We start from the raw sequence: 24,003 nt of genomic DNA on the forward strand, positions 1-24,003 counted from the left end.
GCTCCCGGGGAAGGTTCCCCTCACTCAGAGCGGGGCCTGCCTCCCTGTCACCAGCTTGATGAAATTGGCACTGGGGTCTTGGACTCCGTCTAGTCCAGCTTTTGCCAAAACAACTAATCACTTGATTGAAATAGTTCAGCCAAACCGACTGTGCAGCCAAAGGGGTCAGTTCTTTCATCAGTATGATTGACTGTCCTTTTAGAGCCTCTAGGAGATTTTAGCAACTGGAAATTTTCTGACTGTTCTTTTTCTTAGCACCCATTAAGCTTTCAGTTACTCTGTCTCTAAGATCCCCTGCAGTTGGTCCCTTTGGACTTATGTGGCTCTGCACTACTTAATCTTACACTGAAGCAGGAGAAATGCTTTTGTAAAAATGCGAATAACTGTCTTTGAAACAACTCTAGTTCATCCTTATTTGAATTTATCTAGATGCAGAAGCAAATGCCATGTGTGAAATTGTCCACATCAAATCGGAGTCTGAAGGGAGGCCGGAGAGGGTTTTCCACCTGTGCTGTAGGTGAGCTTGGAGCTGTGCTGCCCAGGACGGGATGTGGCCGAGCTTGGTGGTCCCCGCCTCACACTGGGTCCTGCAGACAAGGCTGGAGCATCCCTATGTACTTCTCGCTCTTTCTTACACGTTGGAGAAATTATTTAACACTTACTGAATAATAGTAATTGGACAAGTTAATTGTATTGGAATGTAGACAGTAACCTGGTTAATACCTTTCTAAAAGACAATAGGAATTCTCATGAATATTAAATGTTCTTCTCGTATTTACATTTAATAGATGAGAGGGAGGCAGCCGATCTATAAGATTTTACTTCCGTGGTTGGCTATGTGGTTTATGCTCTAGCACATGCAGGGTGGATGGGACGAGTGAGGTGTGCGTGGGGGGGTTGGGGCTCCTCTTCCTGGAAGGAAACTTCAACAGAGAGAGGTGGCCGCAGGTCATGCAGGTCACCTGCTGATCTTGAATCTGAGCTTATCATGTGGGCTTCTACTTACTTCTTCTTCTTCCCCCTCCTCCATTAGAATCTGAGGCCTTTCTCAATTCTCTCATTTTTTGCCTAAAAATGTCAAGCTGGGTGGTCCCAAAAGCCAGCATGCCAATGTATTTGGCTTTAATTATGATCTTGAGTCTAATCCTAGGTATTTAATAATTTAGTCAACACTTAGCCAGTACCCCAACCGTGGGGTGTGCTATGTATTGCCCACAAAATAAAAATGGAAGAGAATCTGATTATTATGGTTATATGTCATAATGTTACTGCTAGTAAAGTAAGATGGCATATTCACCAAGCATAAGCCATGCTAAGCACCTTACCTGTGTTGCTGGATTCAGTCAGACAGAGGCACGGTCACTCTACTTTGCAAATGGGGAGCCAGGGCTCACAGAGGGCGCTTTGCCCAAAGCGTTACGGCAAAGGAACACTGCATGCAAACTTGAACGGGTTTGACTTCAAGCCCACGTGTTGTGTTTCTGCATTGCCGCCCTGTGTTGGGTGATGTGGGTCACAAAGGGCAGATGCCCGGAACCTGTCAATAGTAAAACTGAAATTTTTTCCCCCATAATCCACAAGTGGTTTGTGTGTCATCTTACCATCTGTTTAGGCTGATCCATTTGTGATTCTGTAGGTGAAGTCCCTGGGGTCTGGTGAGCCTGCCCCTTGAGTTGCCATGTTCATTGTTAACAAGGAATGCCAGGTGAAACTTACCTGGGTAACAACACTGAGACCCTAATAAGAGAAGTAACTGTTACCTAGGAAGTACTTCTATTGGGAATTAAGACTAGGGAAAATTTTTCAGTTCTTAACAATGTAGCTTTGATATTTACATGTTAAAATGTGTCATGAGAGGAGTTGATATGTAACAGAGGGCCAGCTCTAGAGGCGACAGAGGACACTGGGACGTCAGCTTGCGGGTGCTCTGCCAAGCTGCAGGAATCTTGTGGTTCATTTGTCTTAAAAACATTTTAGAATGAGAGGTTCTGCCGTAAGTACAAGAACAGAATTTGGGAACTTTTGGTGCAAAGTCTATCAGTCTGTTCATTAATGAGCTGCTCTGCCTGAAACTGGCTGCAGGAGATGAATCACCAAGCGTGAATCTTCTCTCATCTCCCAGTGATGAAAGTGTGGGGCGCAGCATAGAAGTGGGAGTCACAGCCTAAGTCTTTAACCTTAGTCCCACGTCCTCAGGGGTGTTTTTTGGCTGCCCCTGATAGCAGTAGAAGTTCCTTGTGTGTTAAGTACTTTCCCCTAACACATATAAATCTTGTTTTCATAGCTCCCCGGAGAGCCGAAAGGATTTCCTGAAGGCTGTGCATTCCATCCTGCGTGATAAGCACCGGAGGCAGCTCCTCAAAACCGAAAGCCTGCCCTCGTCCCAGCAGTATGTCCCTTTTGGAGGAAAAAGATTATGTGCGCTGAAAGGGGCCAGGCCAGCCATGAGCAGGGCAGGTACTGTGGGAATTCAGACCTTCAAGATCCCTGTCACCCCCACTCCACTGTAGAACTCAAGCGAGCTTGACGTCCACGTTGAGCAAGACTTAAGCGTGGCCTCCTGAGGGCTGTCTGTGGGGTGCGTTCTTCCCCCCCACCTCCGGCCTGAGGTCCTTATCCTTGGCTTCCCAGCGGCTCCCTGGGGATCTGCCCTTTGTTTACTCCTCCTGCCCTTTCAGGCTTTCCCTCTGCTGCCCTCCTCCTCTGGCTGGTGAGTTCCTCTCCCATTCGCCAAGCCAAGAAGTGAGCACACCCCCTTTCTGGAGGGGCTGTCTTCACCTGCTTGTGGAATGAGAGTCGCTGCTTTGCATGACAGCCAGCTTTGTCTAGCAAAAAGCAGGGTGTCGTGTCTCAGCAAGGTCACAGCCCGCCATTCTGAGAACGTGCTGGCTTTGTAATCTGGAAACATGGCTCTGCCTGTCCTCAGTAAGGGGTCCATGTTGGGTAGACCAGATGACGCGTCAGGTCTTTACCCTTGCCTTGTGCCTGCAACTTTATTTTTAGCTTCAGTGTTAATTTGGGGAAGCCTTGAACTGCTAATGGAAAAAGGAATCTAGAGTTTAAATGGTCCCAGAGTACATATTATTTTAGGACTGATGTCATCTTCTTGGAGCAGTGAGGGAGTAGATTTGTAATACCACCTATCTATAGCAGTAAAATATATCTAGAAAGAAAGATATTTTCATAACACTGAGGTATTAATGACATCAGATATTAACATTTTTATCTCTCTCTCTTAAGAAGCAGCCCAGAATGTTGCAGGGAAGATTCTAACTAAAGAGGCTTCCTTTGCATTTGCCAAAAAGGGTTCTGACCTCTGTCCTGATTCCCTTTCCACCTCATTGTGCTGAAGAGGCATGGATAGAACTGTGAATGAGGGTTTTCATAGACATAACCTACATAGCTTCATATAGGATAGTATATTCTTTATGCATCTTAAATTTAACTAATAGTTATCTTGAATCTGTGCTCCAATCAGCTGATAAGTATTTACTGAAAAGTGTTTCTTACCTAAGGCAGTGAACACCCAGAGCCCTACTGGGTTCTCCAAAGTATCCCGAGTCTTGCATACCTCCAGATCTACACTTTCTCATGAAGTTCTCTTGGAAGAAAACTATACTGATCTCTTTGTAGCTCACAGTAGAAAATTTCACCTTGGAATTGTCTCCCCTGCTCCTTTCTTTGCCAGGGAATGTTTCATCATTAGAATTGGGAATATGTATCCCAACTTCAGGAAACCCTGCTTTTCATTGGCCACAGATTTCAGTTGTTCATCAGTGACCCTAAATTCAGAGCTGCATTTACTTTGAAACTAAGCAATTTTAGTCTGTAGGACACTCAAAAGTTTTCCTGCTGAGATCCCTTTAGAGAGAAAATAAAACCAACCCACAATCTATACCATCATCATGAATGCCAAGAGAAAGCCTTGATGTCAGAGCCTCTTGGCCTTGGCTAATCGGAAGACTTTCACCTAATGGCTCATTCTTGGCTGAAGAAAGTCTTTGTCATTCTGCATTTGGAGCTCCTCAGTAGCATCAGGGGCTTCACGTTGGATGATGTAAAAATGGTGCTTGAGGGGGTTAGTGCAGCCACTAGCTGGTCATTTTTAACAATGAACTCTGGAAAATATTCAAATCAGTGATTGTCTCCCTGAACTGGCTGGGTTATTAAGTATCCTTTTCATAAAGGATAGATACTCATGCTTCAGTGTGCATTGCTATGAGTACCCAGATAGTTTATTTCTGTTTGAACTGGACAGTAAAGCCAAATACCCCACCCCAATACTTAGTCTAAAAGTACTGTGTGTTTGCCAATAACCCAATTAAAATATTTTTTTGTTCCAACATTTTCTATGAAAAATTTCAGACCTAACAGAAGACCTGAAAGAATTATACACATTCATACTTAACCATTTGTATTCTAGAATTAGTATTTTTCTATATTTCCAGTATCATAACTATCCATTTATCATCCATCAACTCATCCTATTTTTGACACATTTCAAAAATACAGACATTAACACACTTTAGCCCTAAATACTAGAACATGCAGATCATTGACAAATATTTCCAATAGCTCAATTTTGAATTGAGGTAGTTCTCCTATAGTGATTGGAGAGAGCAAGGCTCCGCTACGGTGGTGTCGGGATAAAACCGAACAGGAAATTTTGTTTCTTCCCAACAGTGGAGAAGCAGTTGTTCTTTGCTCTCTTCTTTCCATTTTTCCTGGAAATGGTTTTCATTCCCCATCTTGACTGAGACTAATGTCCCTTTGTTCCATTTTTTAAGATGGTAGCACATTCAGGAACAATGATGGGAGCACAGGAGTCTGGTGCAGAGGATGGCTGGAATGGGAGTCGACGAAGGCCGTGTTGTCCACTTCCTTGACCCTGTACCTTCTGTGTTTGAAGTCAAGGCCACATTTGGCAATAATTGAGAATAGTCATCTTACATCTAGCAGCACGGAAGCAATTTCGTGGTTTTTAAGGCCGAGGTGGCAGGAAAGCTCCTCCTAATCGGTGTTTCGGCTTTTATATCCCCTGGGAAGCCCGTGCTGCATTTCACCCTCTTAGCGGCAGCTGCTTCCCCAATGAGGGAGCAGCACTGCATTTTCACGTGAGCCGTCTTCCGTGCGTGTGCGCGCGTGCGTGCGTGCAATGCGTGTGTGTGTGAGTGAGTGAGTGAGTGAGTGAGTGAGTGAGTGAGTGAGTGAGTGAGTGAGTGAGTGATGGGATTGTTGGTCCTCCTGACAGGTCTTCTGTTGGTTTGGTTTCAATGATTAGGGCTCCTAGAGAGGGCAGTAAGGGGAAAGAATGAATGCAGAGACCTGTTTTTCTGGACTGGGAGTCCCTTCATAGAGCCCTTTGTGGATCACCTGCTTGGGTGTCATATTTATTTCTCATTCCTCTCAGGCGCTGATATTTTAATTGCTTTGTAGAAGAGAAATTGGTGATAAACAAAGCATAGTCAGGAGGGCCTCAGGCTCACACTTGCTTAGTCTCACAGTTCATACGGGGCTTTGTGGGAAAGAGTAGAGGGAAATAAGTGGAGACTTGGTATCTCTGAGGGCCGCTCTTCCTGAGGTTCTGTGAGGGATGCTGTGCACTCGGTCTATCTGCAGATCCTCAAAAAATGTTACATTTAATTTCCCAGAAAGCAGTCTAACTTAGACCACTGCTTCCATCTCCTTGATACATCACAGTGATTTCTACAAAGCCGGCAAAACTCCAGAGACATCATCCACCCTTATTAAAGACCTATTCCAGCTAAATGATGCTAGCACAGCTCTGGGGGACCCTCAGAGCATTGTGTCAAACACTGTCAGGGAGAGGGCACTAACCAATCCTAAGATAAGTGGTCTACATGAGAACAGCAGAAATCCGCATGGCCTGTCCCCGGGTACGTAAAATAGAGAAGTGGATTATTTCAGAGGGAGTCAAGTTCCCTTTTCCCATAACCTGCAACTCCCTGTGTAACCCCCTGTGGCCCTGTGTACCCCCTTGCCCTTTAGGCAGATGCTATGACATCCTCTAAATCCAGATATCTGTGTGAGGTAAAGACTCCCAGACGGACTGGTGAATCCCGACTCTGAACACTGAATGACGTCGAGGCAGTAAATGCGAACCATTCAGGGTTTCTTACTTTGCTTTGCTTTCCGGATGTTCATCTCATGTAAAGCGTGTGGGGGTTTTATTTTTATATTTTTGTGTGTGTGTGCAGTGTCCGCCCCAAGCAAGTCTCTTGGGAGAAGGAGGCGGCGACTGGCTCGAAACAGGTTTACCATTGATTCTGATGCCATCTCCGCCAGCAGCCCGGAGAAAGAGTCCCAGCAGCCCCCCGGTGGTGGGGACACTGACCGGTGGGTGGAGGAACAATTTGATCTTGCTCAGTATGAGGAGCAAGATGACATCAAGGAGACAGACATCCTCAGTGACGATGATGAGTTCTGTGAGTCCGTGAAGGGCGCCGCAGTGGACAGAGACCTGCAGGAGCGGCTTCAGGCTGCCTCCATCAGTCAGCGGGAGAGAGGCCGGAATAGCCTGGATAGTCACGCATCCCGCATGACGCAGCTCAAGAAGCAAGCTGCCTTGTCGGGCATCAATGGAGGCCTGGAGACCACAAGCGAGGAAGTCATTTGGGTTAGGCGTGAAGACTTTGCCCCCTCCAGGAAACTGAACACTGAGATCTGACTGTGTCCCTTTCCCTGCAGAGAGCGTGTATAGATTCCTCTCCCGGCCCTGCCCTCACTCTGCCCCCTCCCGTGCCCTTGAGGAGGAGAAGGGTCCCTTAGGTCGCACTCTTGCACACACGGTTTTGGCAGCTGACTTTGTTACGAAGCCATGTAGCCACCCAACTTCATCATTTCTAACATCAGAAAGAATTGTTCAGAATCCCAAATAAGCTCGAGTCCTATCATCTGTATATTGTTGCTAAGGGCTTTTATTTATTCTCAACTCATCAGGGCCTGAAGAATTAGAAAAACAAAAATAAAAGAGCTTCTATAGCACTGGAAAGCAAATTACCCCAGGAGTTTAAGTATGTATGACAAATTAGTTTAAAGGATAGCGCAAAAAAAAAATAATAAAAAATAAAGATCACTCTATCCGAAATCAATCCAGGAGCCATCTACTAGTTGGGGAAACCACCTTCAAACACAAACAAAGCAACTGTACAGCTCGCAGTGTTCTCACTCCTTTCCCTCTTAAATGTCTGAGAATATCTGTGTATTTTAAGAATGTGTGAGGAGAGGGTGAATATTTATGTCTCGATGAGCCTCTGTTTTTTCTCTTCTGTTTTGGTCTACGGCTGGGCCTCAGTGTTGGTGTTTGGAAGTTCTAGTTTTGCATAGAATTATAAAGATGCCAAACTCTTTGAAAAGAGATCCAAATTTATCACTTGAAGGAAAAAAAAACACTATTTTTTGTATTTTACCTGAGATGCAGGTGCACAAACAGATGAGAATTTTACAGTGTTCATGTTAACTCCAAGTCTAAAAAAAATGAGGATTTTACCTTTTCCAGAGAGAGTGAGGCATGGTGATTTTATATTTATATATGAAAGGTCAACAAGATGCTTAAGAGAAACTGTTTTTTCCAAGAAGCAGATTTTTTTTTTTAACGTTTGGATCTATTTGAGGTGGGAGCTTTGTTGGATTAAACATGACACCCGAATGGGCAGCATGTGTGTCTGTTGCACATGGTGGGGGAGAGGAGGCTCCTTCTCATGGGCTTGCTGTGGTGATCACTGGGTTTCCCATCTAAGTCACATCTTCATCCATAGGTGACCTATCCCTTCCCTGACAGACCATAACCAAACCTCTTACCAAAACAACCTCTTCAAAAACATGTCCTGTGTGTTAACACTTTCTTCATGCCAATGAAACAGGGTAAACGTGCTAATAATCCAGCATTCTAAACAGATTTCCAAATAGGAAGAACAAAAATAAAGCACTTTCAATTTTTGTTTAGAAACGGTTTATAGCTTTTTTTTTTCCCCTCCATTTCACAATGTCCACTTCCTAAGAAGGGTTTAAATAATATGAAAACTTTCTTTTTTTGGGAAAAATATCTATTTGGTGTTTGACACATCAGTAGGTACTTTAAAGACCTGAATTTTATAGTAGCTTTAGGAATTATATTTTATAAAAATCAGTTAGGACTTTATATTTCCAGACAATAGAGAATTCAGAACATCATGCTCTGTGACCCCTGCTCGCTTTACTTGCTTGCCCACCCTGTATCCCTACCTTTCGGGTTTCCAGGGCTTTGAGCTTGATCTTTTGAAAGTTTTATTCTATTAAATTTTTGCTATATCTTCTGATTTTCTTAAAAAAGCTTTAGAATGGTTTCTATACCCTTTGTGTCACTGCATTGTTCCATACATCTCCAGTTTGATTGTGTAATGGATGGAAAACTGAAGCAGAGGCTTCTGATAGTCTGATTTACTAGTCCCAGTGCAACGGGTCCGTCTGAAAATGCTGGAAAGTCTGGTGCTTGGAGAGGGTGCCATTGTCTCTTGTACATAAGGTCATGATGTGTCTATGTCAAAAGTTCTTATATATTTCTTTTATAAGCTGAAAGAAGGTCTATTTTTATGTTTTTAGGTCTCTGAATGGAATGTTGTAAATGCCTGTCAAACAATAAAAATACTGAAAAGTGGACAGTCCTGTGCCTTTCTGGATGGGAGGATGGGTATGAACTGTTGGTGGGAAAGAGCACATGGGAAAAGACTCCCATGTGCTCTTTTTTTGGTTTTTCCTTCTAAATAATTACTGTGATCATAAGGGAAAGCTGATGTGTGGTAGAGCTTGCAGTTTGTTTTCTTCTTTGTTTTTTTTTTTTATTTCTTTTGTTGAGGTGTAAATGACACATTATATTAGTTTCAGGTATGCAACATAGTAACTCATTATTTGCACATATTGCAAAGTGATCACCACCATAGTCAAGCTAACAACCATCACCATAAATGTAATATTTTTTTTCTTGTGATGAGAATCTTCAGGACCCACTCTCCTGGGTACTTTCAAATACACAATACAGTATTTTTTAACGATAGTCACCATGCTGTACATTACATCCCCATTACTTACTCATTTGAGAACTGGGGATTTGTACCTTTCTGATCCCCTTTACACCTCTCGCCTACCTCCCGCCACCCACCTCAGGCAGTCCTCATTCTGCTGTCTTATCTATGAGCTTGGTTTTGTTATTTTTGTTTGTTCTGTTTTTTTATTCCACACATAGTGAATTTGTATGGTATTTATCCTTTTCTGTTGGTAGAGTTTGAAGTTTGAAGTTTTAAAAGCAGTTTCTGCTTTTCATCTTGCCAAAAATGTATCCTGGATTAGGGAGTCCTGGAGACAGTCCCTTCTTAGAAGAGGGGTATTGGGCAGGTAGGAAAGAGGGAGAAATGGAAATAGAGGGAGAAAAATAATAACAAATTGTCAAAAAGTCAGCCACTTATTTATAAAACGTGTAACATCACATTCTTCACAGGCCTCTTTAGAAGATGTCAATGTCTGAAGAAAGGACAAGGACCATTCAAAGCGCAGATCGTGAATGTGTAGCGTTCTGTAAACAGTATGCATGCTGGTGGTAAGTTAGTATCTTTGGTTGGCTAAAGCAGTGGTAGAAACCCTCCCAAATGTCCCTGGGATCACATTGTTAACATTGTCTGCCCTGCCATGAACTTCCTGTCCTCCCAGTACAACAGAATGCCTCATTCATTTAAAATAGTTTATTCTGGTCCATTCCATCCCTTCTACAGCATGACAAGAGACCACTTTTAGCCATTAAGTTATCCTGTTTCAGTAAAGCATTGTCCACCGTCACCCATGTCCACCACCTCAACCACGTGCTTCATGTAAAATAATGAATCACGTCACTACTCTTAACAGCAGAACTAGTATGGGCAGGTGGTTTCTAACATATGGGTACAGACCCCGTGCTGCTGTCTGGTGATGGGATTATTATCCACATAAACACTTAACATTGCCTGTACTGTCAATTCTTCTCAGGTCAGGGAGACACAATACTGTTTTATTAAAAGCTGAAGTCCAGGGTCTTTAATATTTTAAAATCAGAAACCACTATAAAATGTAATTCATTAGGAAAGGTTTTTATTTTCCATATTGTTTCAGTATGCCGCACACCCAGGTCAAACTGAAGTTGGCCTTTTCAGCCAGTGGGCCCCTAACAGATGCTGTCATCTTTCTGAGCCCCATCTCTGTCCTCTTTGGCTTCAGGATTTAGCCCTTTTTCCTGAAAGCCACTTGGGACTTCCTGGGCTGTTCCAAGAGCTCCTTATTTTCTCAGTTCAGTGTCTCCATCTTACACAAAACATCCTGTTGTCTATTGTGTTCAGCTCTGTGCTGTGTCTCCTGACTGGTGCCGTTGCCTTGCACTTCAAACATGAATGGCTGGTTGATCTAATCCTTTCACTTTCAATCAAGGTATTAAAATTTTGGCTCACATCCTTCCTGACTGGTTCCTTGAATATGTGCATGGATATGCTCGTGTGTGCAAACACACACACACACACTTAACAAAGGAGATTTATGCTGTTTTATTAACCTGATTTTTACACTTAATGATAAAATGGTAGATATTTTCCTATGACATTATAATAGGTCTACATCACTCTACCTCGTGGCTACATAGTAATCCATTTTCATGGATGGACTGATTTACCATAATTTATATATTCAGTTCCTTCCTGATGGACATTCAGGATTCTAGTTTTTATTATTATAAGAAAAATACTGTGAACATCTATGTTGCTTATTCTTTGTGCACAGGTCCAATTGCTTCTTTAGAGTGCAGTCATAGAAAATAGCTTTGGATACATTAATATGCACTTTAAAGATTCTGATGAACATTTCTGAGTTGTAGGTGCCATACTCCTATTCTGTTTGATTTTGCTGAGTGGTTAAGATCTCGTTTCCTGTCTAGTATCTTCACTGTGTCATGGCAATGCCTGCAGTTTTGCCATAGGAAACTGGCTTTTCCACTTGAGTTTGTGTTTAGGTCATTGGGCTGCATATGCTTAGTGTGTGGGACTCTCCCTGTCCTATCCTCCTTCCACCAGGCCACACTCAGGTTTACTCAATTTTTTGGCCATTAGTCAACAGGATTTGGAGTATTTAATCTGAACATCAGTGCATACTCTCCCTTCTAAGGCTCCAGGAATTCTAGCTATTTCCTACCCCATACAGGCTGCTGCTTGTTTTGCCTCCAGATCTAAATGAAGGCAGAGCTTTTATGGTAGTGATAACATCAATTTTATATCCCAGACATGCTTGGGTACTCTGTTCTTTTTCCCAACATCCTCTTATCCCTAATGAAGAAAATGACCTTGAGGGGAGGGTGTGGGTGGGAAACATTCAGATTTTTTTTTTTTTTTGCCAAAAAAAAAATCAGAATATCAAGATAGAGATGGGGAGTTGGGAATGAAGATTCTGTTCATTGAAAACAAATCTTGATGTCTTTTATTAAAAGCCATTATGGAGAAAAAGGTTTTTGTGGAAGAACAGAGAAAGGGACAGGGACAAGTGAATTGAGTGACATTGCCATAATAAAAGTCCTTTAGCTCCCACATATTCTTCAAACAAAATTTCTCTGTGCCTGAGTCTATGAAAATGAAAGGTAGAAATACAACTAATGCTGAGGTCTATCTCTAGTTAAAGCAAAATCCATTCATGGACCCATGAACTAATTGAGGAAAAAAAAAACCAGACCCACCCATGTCATTAACAGATCATTGCCAGTGAAATTTTGCCATTTACAGTTAATACTTTTTAAAATCTATGTATACTTTCATATTGATCTATGTGTACCAACAATAATTTTAATCATAACTCAATCCAAAAGTGGTCTCAGAGTTGGAACTTTATGGTCATAGAAAATGCCAAAACTTAAATAAATTTATATAGATATTTTTATTGTAAAGCAATATGTTAGGGTGATAGGGGATGGAAAAAATGAGTTCAAAGCAAAATGATATGTGAAATTTTCAAGGTTTTAAATATACTTTTTAAATGGGTAGTGGGCATCCAATTGCTGTGGTAATTAGGTTATGTTAGGTACATTAAAAATAACATGTTTATTTTAAAATAACATTTTATAATATGTGAGTATATCAGTTGCTATATAACAAGCCACTGTAAAGCTCAGTGGCTTCATACATTTATGATGCTTGTGATTCTGTGGGTCAGCTGGCAGTTCTGGACTTGGCTGGGCTGGCCAATCTCTGGGGTTAGCTGAGCTCAGCTGGGGCTGGATGGTCACTCATATCCGATGGCCTCCTGCTTCCACCAGTCTGTCGTTCCCCCAGTACACTAGCATGGGCTTCTTTATATGGTGTCAGTTTGGTCAGCTATAACAAAACACCATAGACTGGGGAGCTAAAACGACACATTCATTTGTTGGAGTTCTGGAGGCTGGAAAGTCCTATCAGGTTGCTGACAGATTGAATTCATGGTGAGAGCCCACTTCCTGGCTTGTGAACAGCTGCCTTCTCACTGGGTCCTCAAATGGCCTCTCCTTGGTTCCTGTGGCTAGAGGAAGATTCTCTTCCTCTTCAAAAGGCACTAATCCCGTTATGAGGGTCCCACCCTCAAGAACTAATCTAAACCTAATTAGTTCTCAAAGGCCCCATCTCCTAGTACCATCACAATGGGGTTGGGATTTCAACATATGAATCTTATGGGGTTAGACATTCAGTCCATAATACACGATGGCCTCAGGGTTGCAAAGAGCATCAGGGGCCAAGCCCCAATGCACATACAGTTCTCAAGCCACAGCCCGCCTCAAGTTTGTTAATGTTCGATTGGCTAAAGCAGATCATGTGGCCAAACAAGCAGGTTGGGAAGGTGCTGCCCAAGGGCATGGATCCCAGGAGCTGCCATTCGCTACAAACCATTCCTGCAACGATCCACCAGAGCCAAAAATGGCATCCTTTGAAATGACAAATTTATGACAAAAATGCATTTTGATGTCAGTGAGGACTCATAGTTTTGAAAAAATTATTTAGGTTATTTGAGAAAAAATTAGAAAATATTGCCTGAGAATGGATTATTTTAAAGGACAGTCCAGGGTCTTGGTTATGGGACCTGCATGTCCTTGAACTCTGACATTTTTGTGTTCCAGCTGTGTGATCCTGGGCAAGGCACCAGATCCTTCTGAGCATCAACTCATCTCAGAGTGGGGATAATACCTACTTCACATATGACTCAATTAATGGTAACTTCCTGCTCCCTGGCACCTGCCACCCAGGACCGGGAGGCAGCAGGGCCTCAACTCCAGAGGCATCTCAGTTTATCAGTGTGCTGAGATGATGACATGGGACCAAGTTTGCGTTAGGAACTTCTGGCTCTGGTTTAGACCAATCAAGTGAAAATTGGTTTGTGTAGAGAAGAAACTGGAAAATGCTTTGTTCTAGTAACTAGGGATTTGTATTCACTTGTAGTTATTTATCATCCTGTTAAATATATAAAAGAAAGTAAATCTAAGCTTAACAGTGATAAAAAGATTTTACATAGAATTTTTCTAAAAAATGGAAAAGTTACCTTGAAAGTACATTTAATATTATGTGCTTGATTTTTGAAACAAATATTGAAGCTTTGATAAAAAGCAATTTATAAATATGTTCTATGTCACCTACCATATTACAATAGTTCATGTTCAGATGGCTGAGTCTGGTGCACCGCAATTTTGGAATTATAAAAGAATTAAAACCTATTGCATAATCCATGTCTTAGCTAAAATAGGAAAAACTTGTTAAATCTTTTTTTCTGTTTCAATTGTGTATTATTCATATAAATCTACAGACACAAAAAATGTATAGCATTCCACCAACTGTTTTTCATTTTTTCCTTCTTTTCCTTATTAAATCTTATCCAAAGCACAGGCAATTTCTCTTAATTAAAATTACATTATTGGCTCAAGTTTTATAAGGACCACACCTGAGAATTCTTCCATAAATTTAATCCTTCCCTTCTCTGTCTTTTTTTTTATGTTGATTATGATTTTTTTTAATTTATTTATTTTTATTTATGTTTACTAGGCTTTCCCCCACCCCAAGTCCCCCCAACAAACCTCATTACAGTCACTGTCCATCAGCATAGTAAGATGTTGTAAAATCACTACTTGTCTTCTCTGTGTTGCAAAGCCCTCCCCTTTCCCCACCCCCCACATTATACATGCTAATCATAATACCCCCTTTCTTCTCCCCCCACTTATCCCTCCCTACCCTCCCATTCTCCCCAGTCTCTTTCTCTTTGGTAACTGTTAGTCCATTCTTGGGTTCTATGATTCTGCTGCTGTTTTGTTCCTTCAGTTTTTCTTTTGTTCTTATATTCCACAGATAAGTGAAATCATTTGGTATTTGTTTTTCTCCGCCTGGCTTATTTCACTGAGCATAATACCCTCTAGCTCCATCCATGTTGTTGCAAATGGTAGGATTTGTTTTCTTCTTATGGCTGAATAATATTCCATTGTGTATATGTACCACATCTTCTTTATCCATTCATCTACTGATGGACACTTAGGTTGCTTCCATTTCTTGGCTATTGTAAATAGTGCTGCGATAAATATAGGTGTGCATCTGTCTTTTTCAAACTGGGCTGCTGCATTCTTAGGGTAAATTCCTAGAAGTGGAATTCCTGGGTCAAATGGTATTTCTATTTTGAGCATTTTGAGGAACCTCCATATTGCTTTCCACAATGGTTGAACTAATTTACATTCCCACCAGCAGTGTAGGAGGGTTCCCCTTTCTCTGCAACCTTGCCAACATTTGTTGTTGTTTGTCTTTTGGATGGTGGCCATCCTTACTGGTGTGAGGTGATATCTCATTGTGGTTTTAATTTGCATTTCTCTGATAACTAGCGATGTGGAGCATCTTTTCATGTGTCTGTTGGCCATCTGAATTTCTTCTTTGGAGAACTGTCTATTCAGCTCCTCTGCCCATTTTTTTAATTTGATTATTTGCTTTTTGTTTGTTGAGGAGCGTGAGCTCTTTGTATATTTTGGATATCAAGCCTTTATCGGATCTGTCATTTACAAAAATATTCTCCCATACCATAGGGTACCTTTTTGTTCTATTGATGGTGTCCTTTGCTGTACAGAAGCTTTTCAACTTGATATAGTCCCATTTGTTCATTTTTGCTTTTGTTTTCCTTGCCTGGGGATATGTGCTCATGAAGAAGTCGCTAATGTTTATGTCCAAGAGATTTTTGCCTATGTTTTTTTATAAGAGTTTTATGGTTTCATGACTTGCATTCAGGTCTTTGATCCATTTCGAATTTACTTTTGTGTATGGGGTTAGACAGTGATCCAGTTTCATTCTCTTACATGTAGCTGTCCAGTTTTGCCAGCACCGTTTGTTGAAGAGACTGTCATTTCCCCATTGTATGTCCATGGTACCTTTATCAAATATTAATTGACCATATATGTTTGGGTTAATGTCTGGAGTCTCTATTCTGTTCCACTGGTCTGTGGCTCTGTTCTTGTGCCAGTACCAAATTGTCTTGATTACTGTAGCTTTCTAGTAGAGCTTGAAGTTGGGGAGTGAGATCCCTGCCACTTTATTCTTCTCTCTCAGGATTGCTTTGGCTATTCGGGGTCTTTGGTGTTTCCATATGAATTTTTGAACTATTTGTTCCAGTTCGTTGAAGAATGTTGTTGGTAATTTGATAGGGATTGCATCAAATCTGTATATTGCTTTGGGCAGGATGGCCATTTTGATTATATTAATTCTTCTTAGCCAAGAGCATGGGATGAGTTTCCATTTGTTATGACCTCTTTAATTTCTCTTAAGAGTGTCTTATAGTTTTCAGGGTATAGGTCTTTCACTTCTTTGGTTAGGTTTATTCCTAGGTATTTTATTCTTTTGATGCAATTGTGAATGGAATTGTTTTCCTGATTTCTGTTTCTATTGGTTCATTGTTAGTGTATAGGAAAGCCACAGATTTTTGTGTGTTAATTTTGTGTCCTGCAGCTTTGCTGTATTCTGATATCAGTTCTAGTAGTTTTGGAGTGGAGTCTTTAGGGTTTTTTTATGTACAATATCATGTCATCTGCAAATAGTGACAGTTTAACTTCTTCTTTACCACTCTGGATTCCTTATATTTCTTTGTTTTGTCTAATTGCCATAGCTGGGACCTCCAGTACTATGTTAAATAACAGTGGGGTGCGTGGGCATCCCTTTCTTATTCCTGATCTCAGAGGAAAAGTTTTCAGCTTCTCGCTGTTAAGTATGATGTTGGCTGTGGGTTTATCATATATGGCCTTTATTATGTTGAGGTACTTGCCTTCTATACCCATTTTGCTGAGAGTTTTTATCATGAATGGATGTTGAATTTTATCGAATGCTTTTTAAGCCTCTATGGAGGTGATCATATGGTTTTTGTCTTTCTTTTTGTTGATGTGGTGGATGATGTTGATGGATTTTCGAATGTTGTACCATCCTTGCATCCCTGGGGTGAATCCCACTTGGTCATGGTGTATGATCCTTTTGATATATTTTTGAATTCAGTTTGCTAATATTTTATTGCATATTTTTGCATCTACGTTCATCAGGGATATTGGTCTGTAATTTTCTTTTTTGGTGGGGTCTTTGCCTGGTTTTGGTATTAGGGTGATGTTGGCTTCATAGAATGAGTTTGGGAGTATTCCCTCCTCTTCTATTTATTGGAAAACTTTAAGGAGAATGGGCGTTATATCTTTTCTGTATGTCTGATAAAATTCCGAGGTAAATACATCTGGCCCAGGGGTTTTTTTCTTGGGTAGTTTTTTGATTACTGCTTCAATTTCTTTGCTGGTAATTGGTTTGTTTAAATTTTGTGTTTCTTCCTTGGTCAGTCTTGGAAGGTTGTATTTTTCTAGGAAGTTGTCCATTTCTTCTAGGTTTTCCAGCTTCTTAGCATATAGGTTTTCATAGTAGTCTCTAAGAATTCTTTGTATTTCTGTTGGGTCCGTCATGATGTTTCCTTTCTCATTTCTGATTCTGTTGATGTGCATTGATTTTCTTTTTCTCTTAATATGTCTGGCTAGAGGCTTATCTATTTTGTTTATTTTCTCAAAGAACCAGGTTTTGGTTTCATTGATTTTTTCTTTTGTTTTATTCTTCTCAATTTTATTTCTTCTCTGATCTTTATTATGTCCCTCTTTCTGCTGACTTTAGGCCTCATTTGTTCTTCTTTTTCCAATTTTGATAACTGTGACGTTAGACTATACATTTGTGTTTGTTCTTCCTTCTTTAAATACGCCTGGATTGCTATATACTTTCCTCTTAAGACTGCTTTCGCTGCGTCCCACAGAAGTTGTTGCTTTGTGTTGTTGTTGTCATTTATTTCCATATATTGCTGGATCTCCGTTTTAATTTGGTCATTGATCCATTGACTATTTAGAAGGGTGTTGTTAAGCCTCCATGTGTTTGTGAGCCTTTTTGCTTTCTTGGTACAATTTATTTCTAGTTTTATACCTTTGTGGTCTGAAAAGTTGGTTGGTAGGATTTCAGTCTTTTGGAATTTACTGAGGCTCTTTTTGTGGCCTAGTATGTGGTCTATTCTGGAGAACGTTCCATGTGCACTTGAGCAGAATGTGTAGCCTATTGCTTTTGGGTGAAGAGTTCTATAGCTGTCTATTAGGTCCATCTGTTCTAGTGAGTTGTTCAGTGCCTTTGTGTCCCTACTTATTTTCTGTCTGGTGGATCTGTCCTTTGGAGTGAATGGTGTGTTGAAGTCTCCTAAAATGAATGCATTGCAGTCTATTTCCTCCTTTAGTTCTGTTAGTATCTGTTTCACATATGCTGGTGCTCCTGTGTTGGGTGCATATATATTTATAATGGTTATATCCTCTTGTTAGACTGAGCCCTTTATCATTTTGTAATGTCCTTCTTTATCTCTTGTTACTTTCTTTGTTTTGAAGTCTATTTTGTCTGATACTAGTACTGCAACTCCTGCTTTTTTCTCCCTATTGTTTGCATGAAATATCTTTTTCCATCCCTTGACTTTTAGTCTGTGCATGTCTTTGGGTTTGAGGTGAGTCTCTCATAAGCAGCATATAGATGGGTCTTGTTTTTTTATCCATTCCGTGACTCTATGTCTTTTGATTGGTGCATCAGTCCGTTTACATTTAGGGTGATTATTGATAGGTATGTACTTATTGCCATTTCAGGCTTTGGATTCATGGTTACCAAAGGTTCCAGATTACTTTCCTTACTATCTAAGAGTCTAACTTAACTCACTTAGTATGCTGTTACAAAGGTTCTTTTCTATTTCTCCTCCTTTTTCTTCCTCCTTCATTCTTTATATATTAGGTATCAAATTCTATACTTTTTCTCTATCCTTTGATTGGCTTTGGGATAGTCAATTTAATTTTGCATTTGCCTTGCAATCAGCTGCTCCACCTTCCTTACCATGATTTTACTACCTCTGGTGACAGCTATCCAACTCTAGGAACACTTCCATCTATAGCAGTCCCTCCAAAATAGACTGCAGAGATGGTTTGTGGGAGGTAAACTCTCTTAGCTATTGCTTATCTGGAAATTGTTTAATCCTTCCTTCAAATTTAAATGATAATCTCACCAGAAAAAGTAGTCTTGGTTCCAGGCCCTTCTGCTTCATGGCATTAAATACATCATGCCACTCCCTTCTGGCCTGTAAGGTTTCTGCTGAGAAGTCTGTTGTTAGTCTGATGGGCTTTCCTTTGTATGTGATCTTATTTCTGCCTCTGGCTGCTTTTAACAGTCTGTCCTTACCCTTATCTTTTCCATCTTAATTACTATGTGTCTTGGTGTTGTCTTCCTTGGGGCCCTTGTGTAGGGGGATCTGTGGATCTCCATGGCCTGAGAGACTGTCTCTTTCCCCAGATTGGGGAAGTTTTCAGCAAATACCTCCTCAAAGACACTTTCTATCCCTTTTTCTCTCTCTTCTTCTTCTGGTATCCCTATAATGTGAATATTGTTCTGCTTGAATTGGTCACACAGTTCTCTCAATATTCTTTCATTTTTAGAGATCCTTTTTTCTCTCTGTGCCTCAGCTTCTTTGTATTCCTCTTCCCTAGTTTCTGTTTCATTTATTGTCTCCTCCACCATATCCAACCTGCTTTTAATACCCTCCATCATGTTCTTTAATGATTGTATCTCTGACCTGAATTCATTCCTGAGTTCTTGGATGTCTTTCCTTACCTCCATTAGGATGTTGGTGATTTTTATTTTGAACTCCCTCTCAGGGAGAGTCACGAGGTCCATATCATTTAAATCTTTCTCGGGAGTTGTATTAACAATTTTACTCTGGACAAGGTTCCTTTGGTGGTTCATGTTTGTATATGGCACCCTCTAGTGTCCAGAAGCTGTAGTGTCTGGAGCTGCTGAGCCCCTGAAGCAATGTCAGGGGTCGCAGGGGAGCAGTACTGGGGGTAGGAAAGAGCTGTTCCCTGCCTCCTGGCTCCTGTGCCTTTTTCCACTGCCTGAGGCAGTGGGCTGGTCACACAGGTATAAGTTTTGTCCCAGAGCAGCCAGATATGGATCCCTGCTCTCCACAAGCAGCCGGAATCCCAGTCTCTCCAGGAACTCTGCCTGTATTAAATTTCCAACCCGGTAGTCATAGAGTGTCATGAAAGCACCATGAAATGTAGGTTTGTGCTCCCAGAGCAGATCTCCTGAGCTAGGTATTCAGCAGTCCCAGGCCTCCACTCCCTCCCTGCTCCGTTTCTCTTCCTCCTGCTGGTGAGCTGGGGTGGGGGAGGGGCTCGGGTCCCGCAGAGCCACAGCTCTGGTACGTTACCCCGTTCGCTGAGGTCTGCTCTTTTCTCCAGGTGTGTGCAGTCTGATGCCGTCCTCTTTCCTGTTGCTCTCTCAGGATTAGTTGCGCCAATTAAATTTTCTAATTGTATCCATTTTTAGGAGGAAGCCTCTGTCTCTTCTCTTACGCTGCCATCTTTAATCTTCTCTCTCCCTGTCTTTTTTTTTTAAAGAAGTAGATAGTTCTTGAAATTATTTTTAAGTGGTATTTAAGTTTTTAAAATTGCAGTTGACTTATTCTCTTGTGCTCATTTTTCTTTGAACATTTTTCTTTGAAAAATTGGTGTGCTTTTTATATATGCAGAGCTGTTTTATATATGAAGAGCAAGACAATTGGTCCAAGAGAATTTCTCAAGTTTCAGATCTACACCTTCAAGCAACATCACTGATCCTAGGAGTGGGGTCAGCCAGGCGCCGGCGCCATGTGGTGGTGCTGGGGGAGAGGGTGGTACGTGATGAGGGGGATCCTTCTCTGCTGTGGATCTTGTTTTCATAAGAAGGCATTGGCCTTCTTCAAGGGAACATCCCCACTGTACCTTGGTGGGCATTACATGCAAGAAGTCTTAACATTACAAAAATAAAGTTCCTTTGGGGAGGTGGGAAGAAGGCTGCATGTCAGGCTGGAAAAGCCCAACCAGCCATTTGTTAGGGATCTGGAAGGACAGAACAGTTCTGCTTTATTAACTGAAAACTAGAGGAGAGACAAGGAATTAGGGGAGTTTCAGAGGAGAGGAGATAATTTTTAAAATTCACTTTAAAATTGAGGTAAAACATATATGCCACAAAGTACATTGCATATGTGAACACCTTGATGATTTTTTTCTTGCATACAGACGTGCAGCTGTCACTCAGAGGAGGGTATTGGACATTTCCTGCACCCCATGAAGTGTCTCTGCCAGTCGGTACCACCCACTTCCCCAGGGCACCCCAATTGTAACTTCCATCATGACTGTGCACTGAATGTTGGTGTCCCCCTGACCGTAATCCCCACTGTGATGGTATTAAGATGTGGGGCTTTTGGCATGTGATTAGGTCATGAGGGTGGAGCCCTCATGATTGGGATTATGAGACCCAAGAGACATGATTTCTTCCTCCCACTGTGTGAAGACACAGCAAGAAGGTGGTCATCTGTAAACCAGGAAAAGAGCCCTCCCCAGACACCAAATCTGCTGGCACCTTCACCTTGGCCTTCCTACCCTCCAGAACTGAGAGAAACAAATTTCTATCATTTTCATAGTGACTACAGTTAACAAACTGTATTGTATATTTGAAAGACAGTAAGAGAGTAGATCTTAAAAGTTCCCATCACAAGAAAAAAAATGTGTAACTGAGGGGATGGATGTTAATTAAACTTATTGTGGTTATGTCAATATATGTGGAGAGCTAATCGTTATGTTGAGCACCTTAAACTAACACAATGTTATATTCCAATTATATCTTAATAGAATTGGGAAAAAAACAATTTGATAAAATTTTAATGTGCCAGGAAATATCATTCTCTTCTTAATTTTTTCCATTCACTAAAAAATGTAAAAACAAAGTTTTAGTATTGTTCTTCTGCCCACTCTGATACTTTGTTACAGCAGCAAAGAATAAGACGATTGTCATTATTTCTGCCTGCTTTTGAACTTCACCTAAATGGGATCAGATAACATGGACTCCTTTGTGGCTTTATTTCACTCATCCTGAATCTGTGAGATTCATTTGTGTGTCTTAGTAGTACATTTTTTTGTTGTTGCTGGATTTATTTTATTATTTCTTTCAATAAACATGAAAATGAATAACCCCAACTTGGTCTATCCATTGGGTGATGGGTCTTTATTTTTTATTCAAGTATAGTTAATATATAATCATTACATTGGTTTCAGGTGTACAACGTAGTGATTTGACAATGACATAATTATGAAATGCTCACCACAGTACGTGTAGTTGTCATCTGTCACCAAGTGTAGTTGTATTGTAAAATTATAACAATATTGCTAACTATATTCCCTTTGCTGTATTTTTCATCCCTGTGGTTTATTTATTTTGCAGTTAGAACTTTGTATCTCTTTATCCCTTTCACCTATTTTTCCCATGGCAATCAATAGTTTGTTCTCTATTGGTAAGCCTATTTCTGCTTTCTTTCTTTGATTGTTTTAGTTTTTATAGATACCCCACATATAAGTGAAGTCATATGGTATTTGCCTTTATCTGTTTTATTTTGCTTAACATAATACCCTCTAGGTCCATCCATGTTGTCACAAATGGCAAGATTTCATTCCTTTTATGGCTGAGTAATGTTCCACTGTGTGTGTGTATGTACATATATGTATATATCACATCTTCTTTATCCATTCATCTATTGATGGACATTTCAGTTGCCTCCATATTTTGACTATTGTAAATACTCAAATACCCAGGTAAATACCCAGAAGTGGAATTACTGGGTCATATGGTATTTTTATTTTTAGTTTTTTGAGGAACCTCTGTACTGCTTTCCACAGTGGCTGCACCAATTTACATTCCCACCAACAGTGTAGGAGGGTTCCCTTTTCTTCACATCCTCGCCAGCACTTCTTATTTGTCATTTGGATAGTGGCCATTCTGACTGGTGTGAGAGGTGACATCTCATGGTTTTGATTTGCATTTCCCTGATGGTTAGCAATGTGGAGCATCTTTTTATGTGCCTGTGGCCATCTGAAGGTCTTCTCTGGAAAAATGTCTATTCAACTCCTCTGCCCATTTTTAAAATTAGATTATTATTATTTTTTATGTTGACTTGCAAGAATTCTTTATATATTTGAGTATTAATCTCTTATGGATGTAAAACAGGCTGCCCTAGTGAAGGGATGGGTCTCACTATCATGGCTACAAAGTGACTAATGAGACCAGACTCTGCTGCTTGCCTAGGACCATTTATTCATTTATCCAGTGCAAGTATTGAGCACCCACTGTGTGTGAAGCACCCAACACCGTTCTGTGTGCTGGAGGACTCAGGGAAACCCATGACAGAATCTTCATCCTCATGAAGCTGACGTTATACTGGGAAGGGATGGGCACAGACACTGATGTACCTGTATGCTCATGTATGCCAGGCCAGTCTAAGTGACAAAATAGAGACTAGGGAGCTCTTCACAGGGAAGGCTGATACTCGTGGATCAGTGGGGACTTCTGTGCGGGTTGAGAGTGACCTTTCCAAGGTCAAGAGAGAGAACCTTCAGCCACCAGGGGAACACACTCTGAAGACGTTTCCTCACCATCCTTTCTAGTGCAGACTGAACGTAGTGGCCCTTCCCTAAAGGGGGCTGGAGCTTCTGTCAGCCCTGGCAGTTGGCTAAAGGCTGAAAATCTGGCTTGTTCAGAGTGCACACGAAGTTAGTTTCCCAGGACAGGAACTGGAGAGAATTTCCTGGATTTTTTGTTTCAGGTGAAACCGCAGAAGGGCTAAGAGAAAGGTTAGGATCTATGAAAACGTCTAAAGAAAACAAAGGGGTTTAAAATTGAGGTTTCATGACTTTTTTTCAAACCTCCCATATTTGTTATTTGTATTTCCTGTTTCCTTAGAGAAAGTTCAACTTAAATAAATATAAATAAATAAAACTCATTCGCGCTTATTTTCTGGGAAAATATTAAAGTGAGGAGTAGCTCCACAGATATTTACTCAGAATCCCCTCTAGGACCTGCTAGCTGCCCCCGGGCTGCGGCAGCCATGAAGAGCACCCAGGGGGAGAATCCCCGGGTCTTGCAGCAGGAGCCAGCGGCGATGCGGACAGTGACGGGTGCCCAGCAAGTGGACGGCCTCACCCTGGCATGCTCTGTGCCACATTTTCACTCGAGGCTTCCTGTGGTTCTGAGGGAAGCACATGATAGTGTAATGTGCCCACAGGCATCTTCTGGAGGGATCAAGGAGAAATGTAGTTAGGAAATCTTACGCATCAGTAGTACTCTACCCCAAGCAGTTTTCAAAATAGGTTCTGATGCCAGAACCCACCTCAAACCAAGAGAATCACAGCCTCAGGGTTGGGATCCGTGCATTGGTATATTGTATTTTTGATGCTAGGCTATGTGAAGGCCCAGCTTTTCCTCACTTTATATGAGGAGTAGAGAGACCCAGAGTTTTTTTCAATCTTTTGAATAGCCTAATAAAATAAGTGATGCATCAACTTTCCAAAGGGGTCCTAAATGGACTCAACTATTACACTTCCTCACTTTGAACTGGGGT

At 41.1% G+C, this 24,003-nt stretch overlaps 1 protein-coding gene across 13 annotated transcripts in view; it reads left to right on the plus strand.

Annotated features, from left to right (window-relative positions):
• Window positions 1–13,451, plus strand: part of TIAM1 (TIAM Rac1 associated GEF 1) — a 393,313-nt gene extending 379,862 nt beyond the window's left edge. For 11 of the 13 annotated variants that reach the window (XM_073231432.1, XM_073231430.1, XM_037014745.2 and 8 more), the window contains 3 exons: window positions 430–517; window positions 2,285–2,457; window positions 6,219–8,658. In XM_073231432.1, coding sequence (XP_073087533.1) covers window positions 430–517; window positions 2,285–2,457; window positions 6,219–6,688 — 731 coding nt within the window. In that variant the 3' untranslated portion in view covers window positions 6,689–8,658. Of the gene's footprint in view, window positions 1–429; window positions 518–2,284; window positions 2,458–6,218; window positions 8,659–9,493; window positions 11,351–13,144 lie in introns of those variants that run through there. The other 2 variants (XM_073231434.1, XM_073231433.1) reach the window with 2 other exon arrangements.
• Window positions 13,452–24,003: the final 10,552 nt, after the last annotated feature.

This window comes from Manis javanica, chromosome 3 (assembly GCF_040802235.1).
Source record: "Manis javanica isolate MJ-LG chromosome 3, MJ_LKY, whole genome shotgun sequence".
NCBI classification, from domain to species: domain Eukaryota; kingdom Metazoa; phylum Chordata; class Mammalia; order Pholidota; family Manidae; genus Manis; species Manis javanica.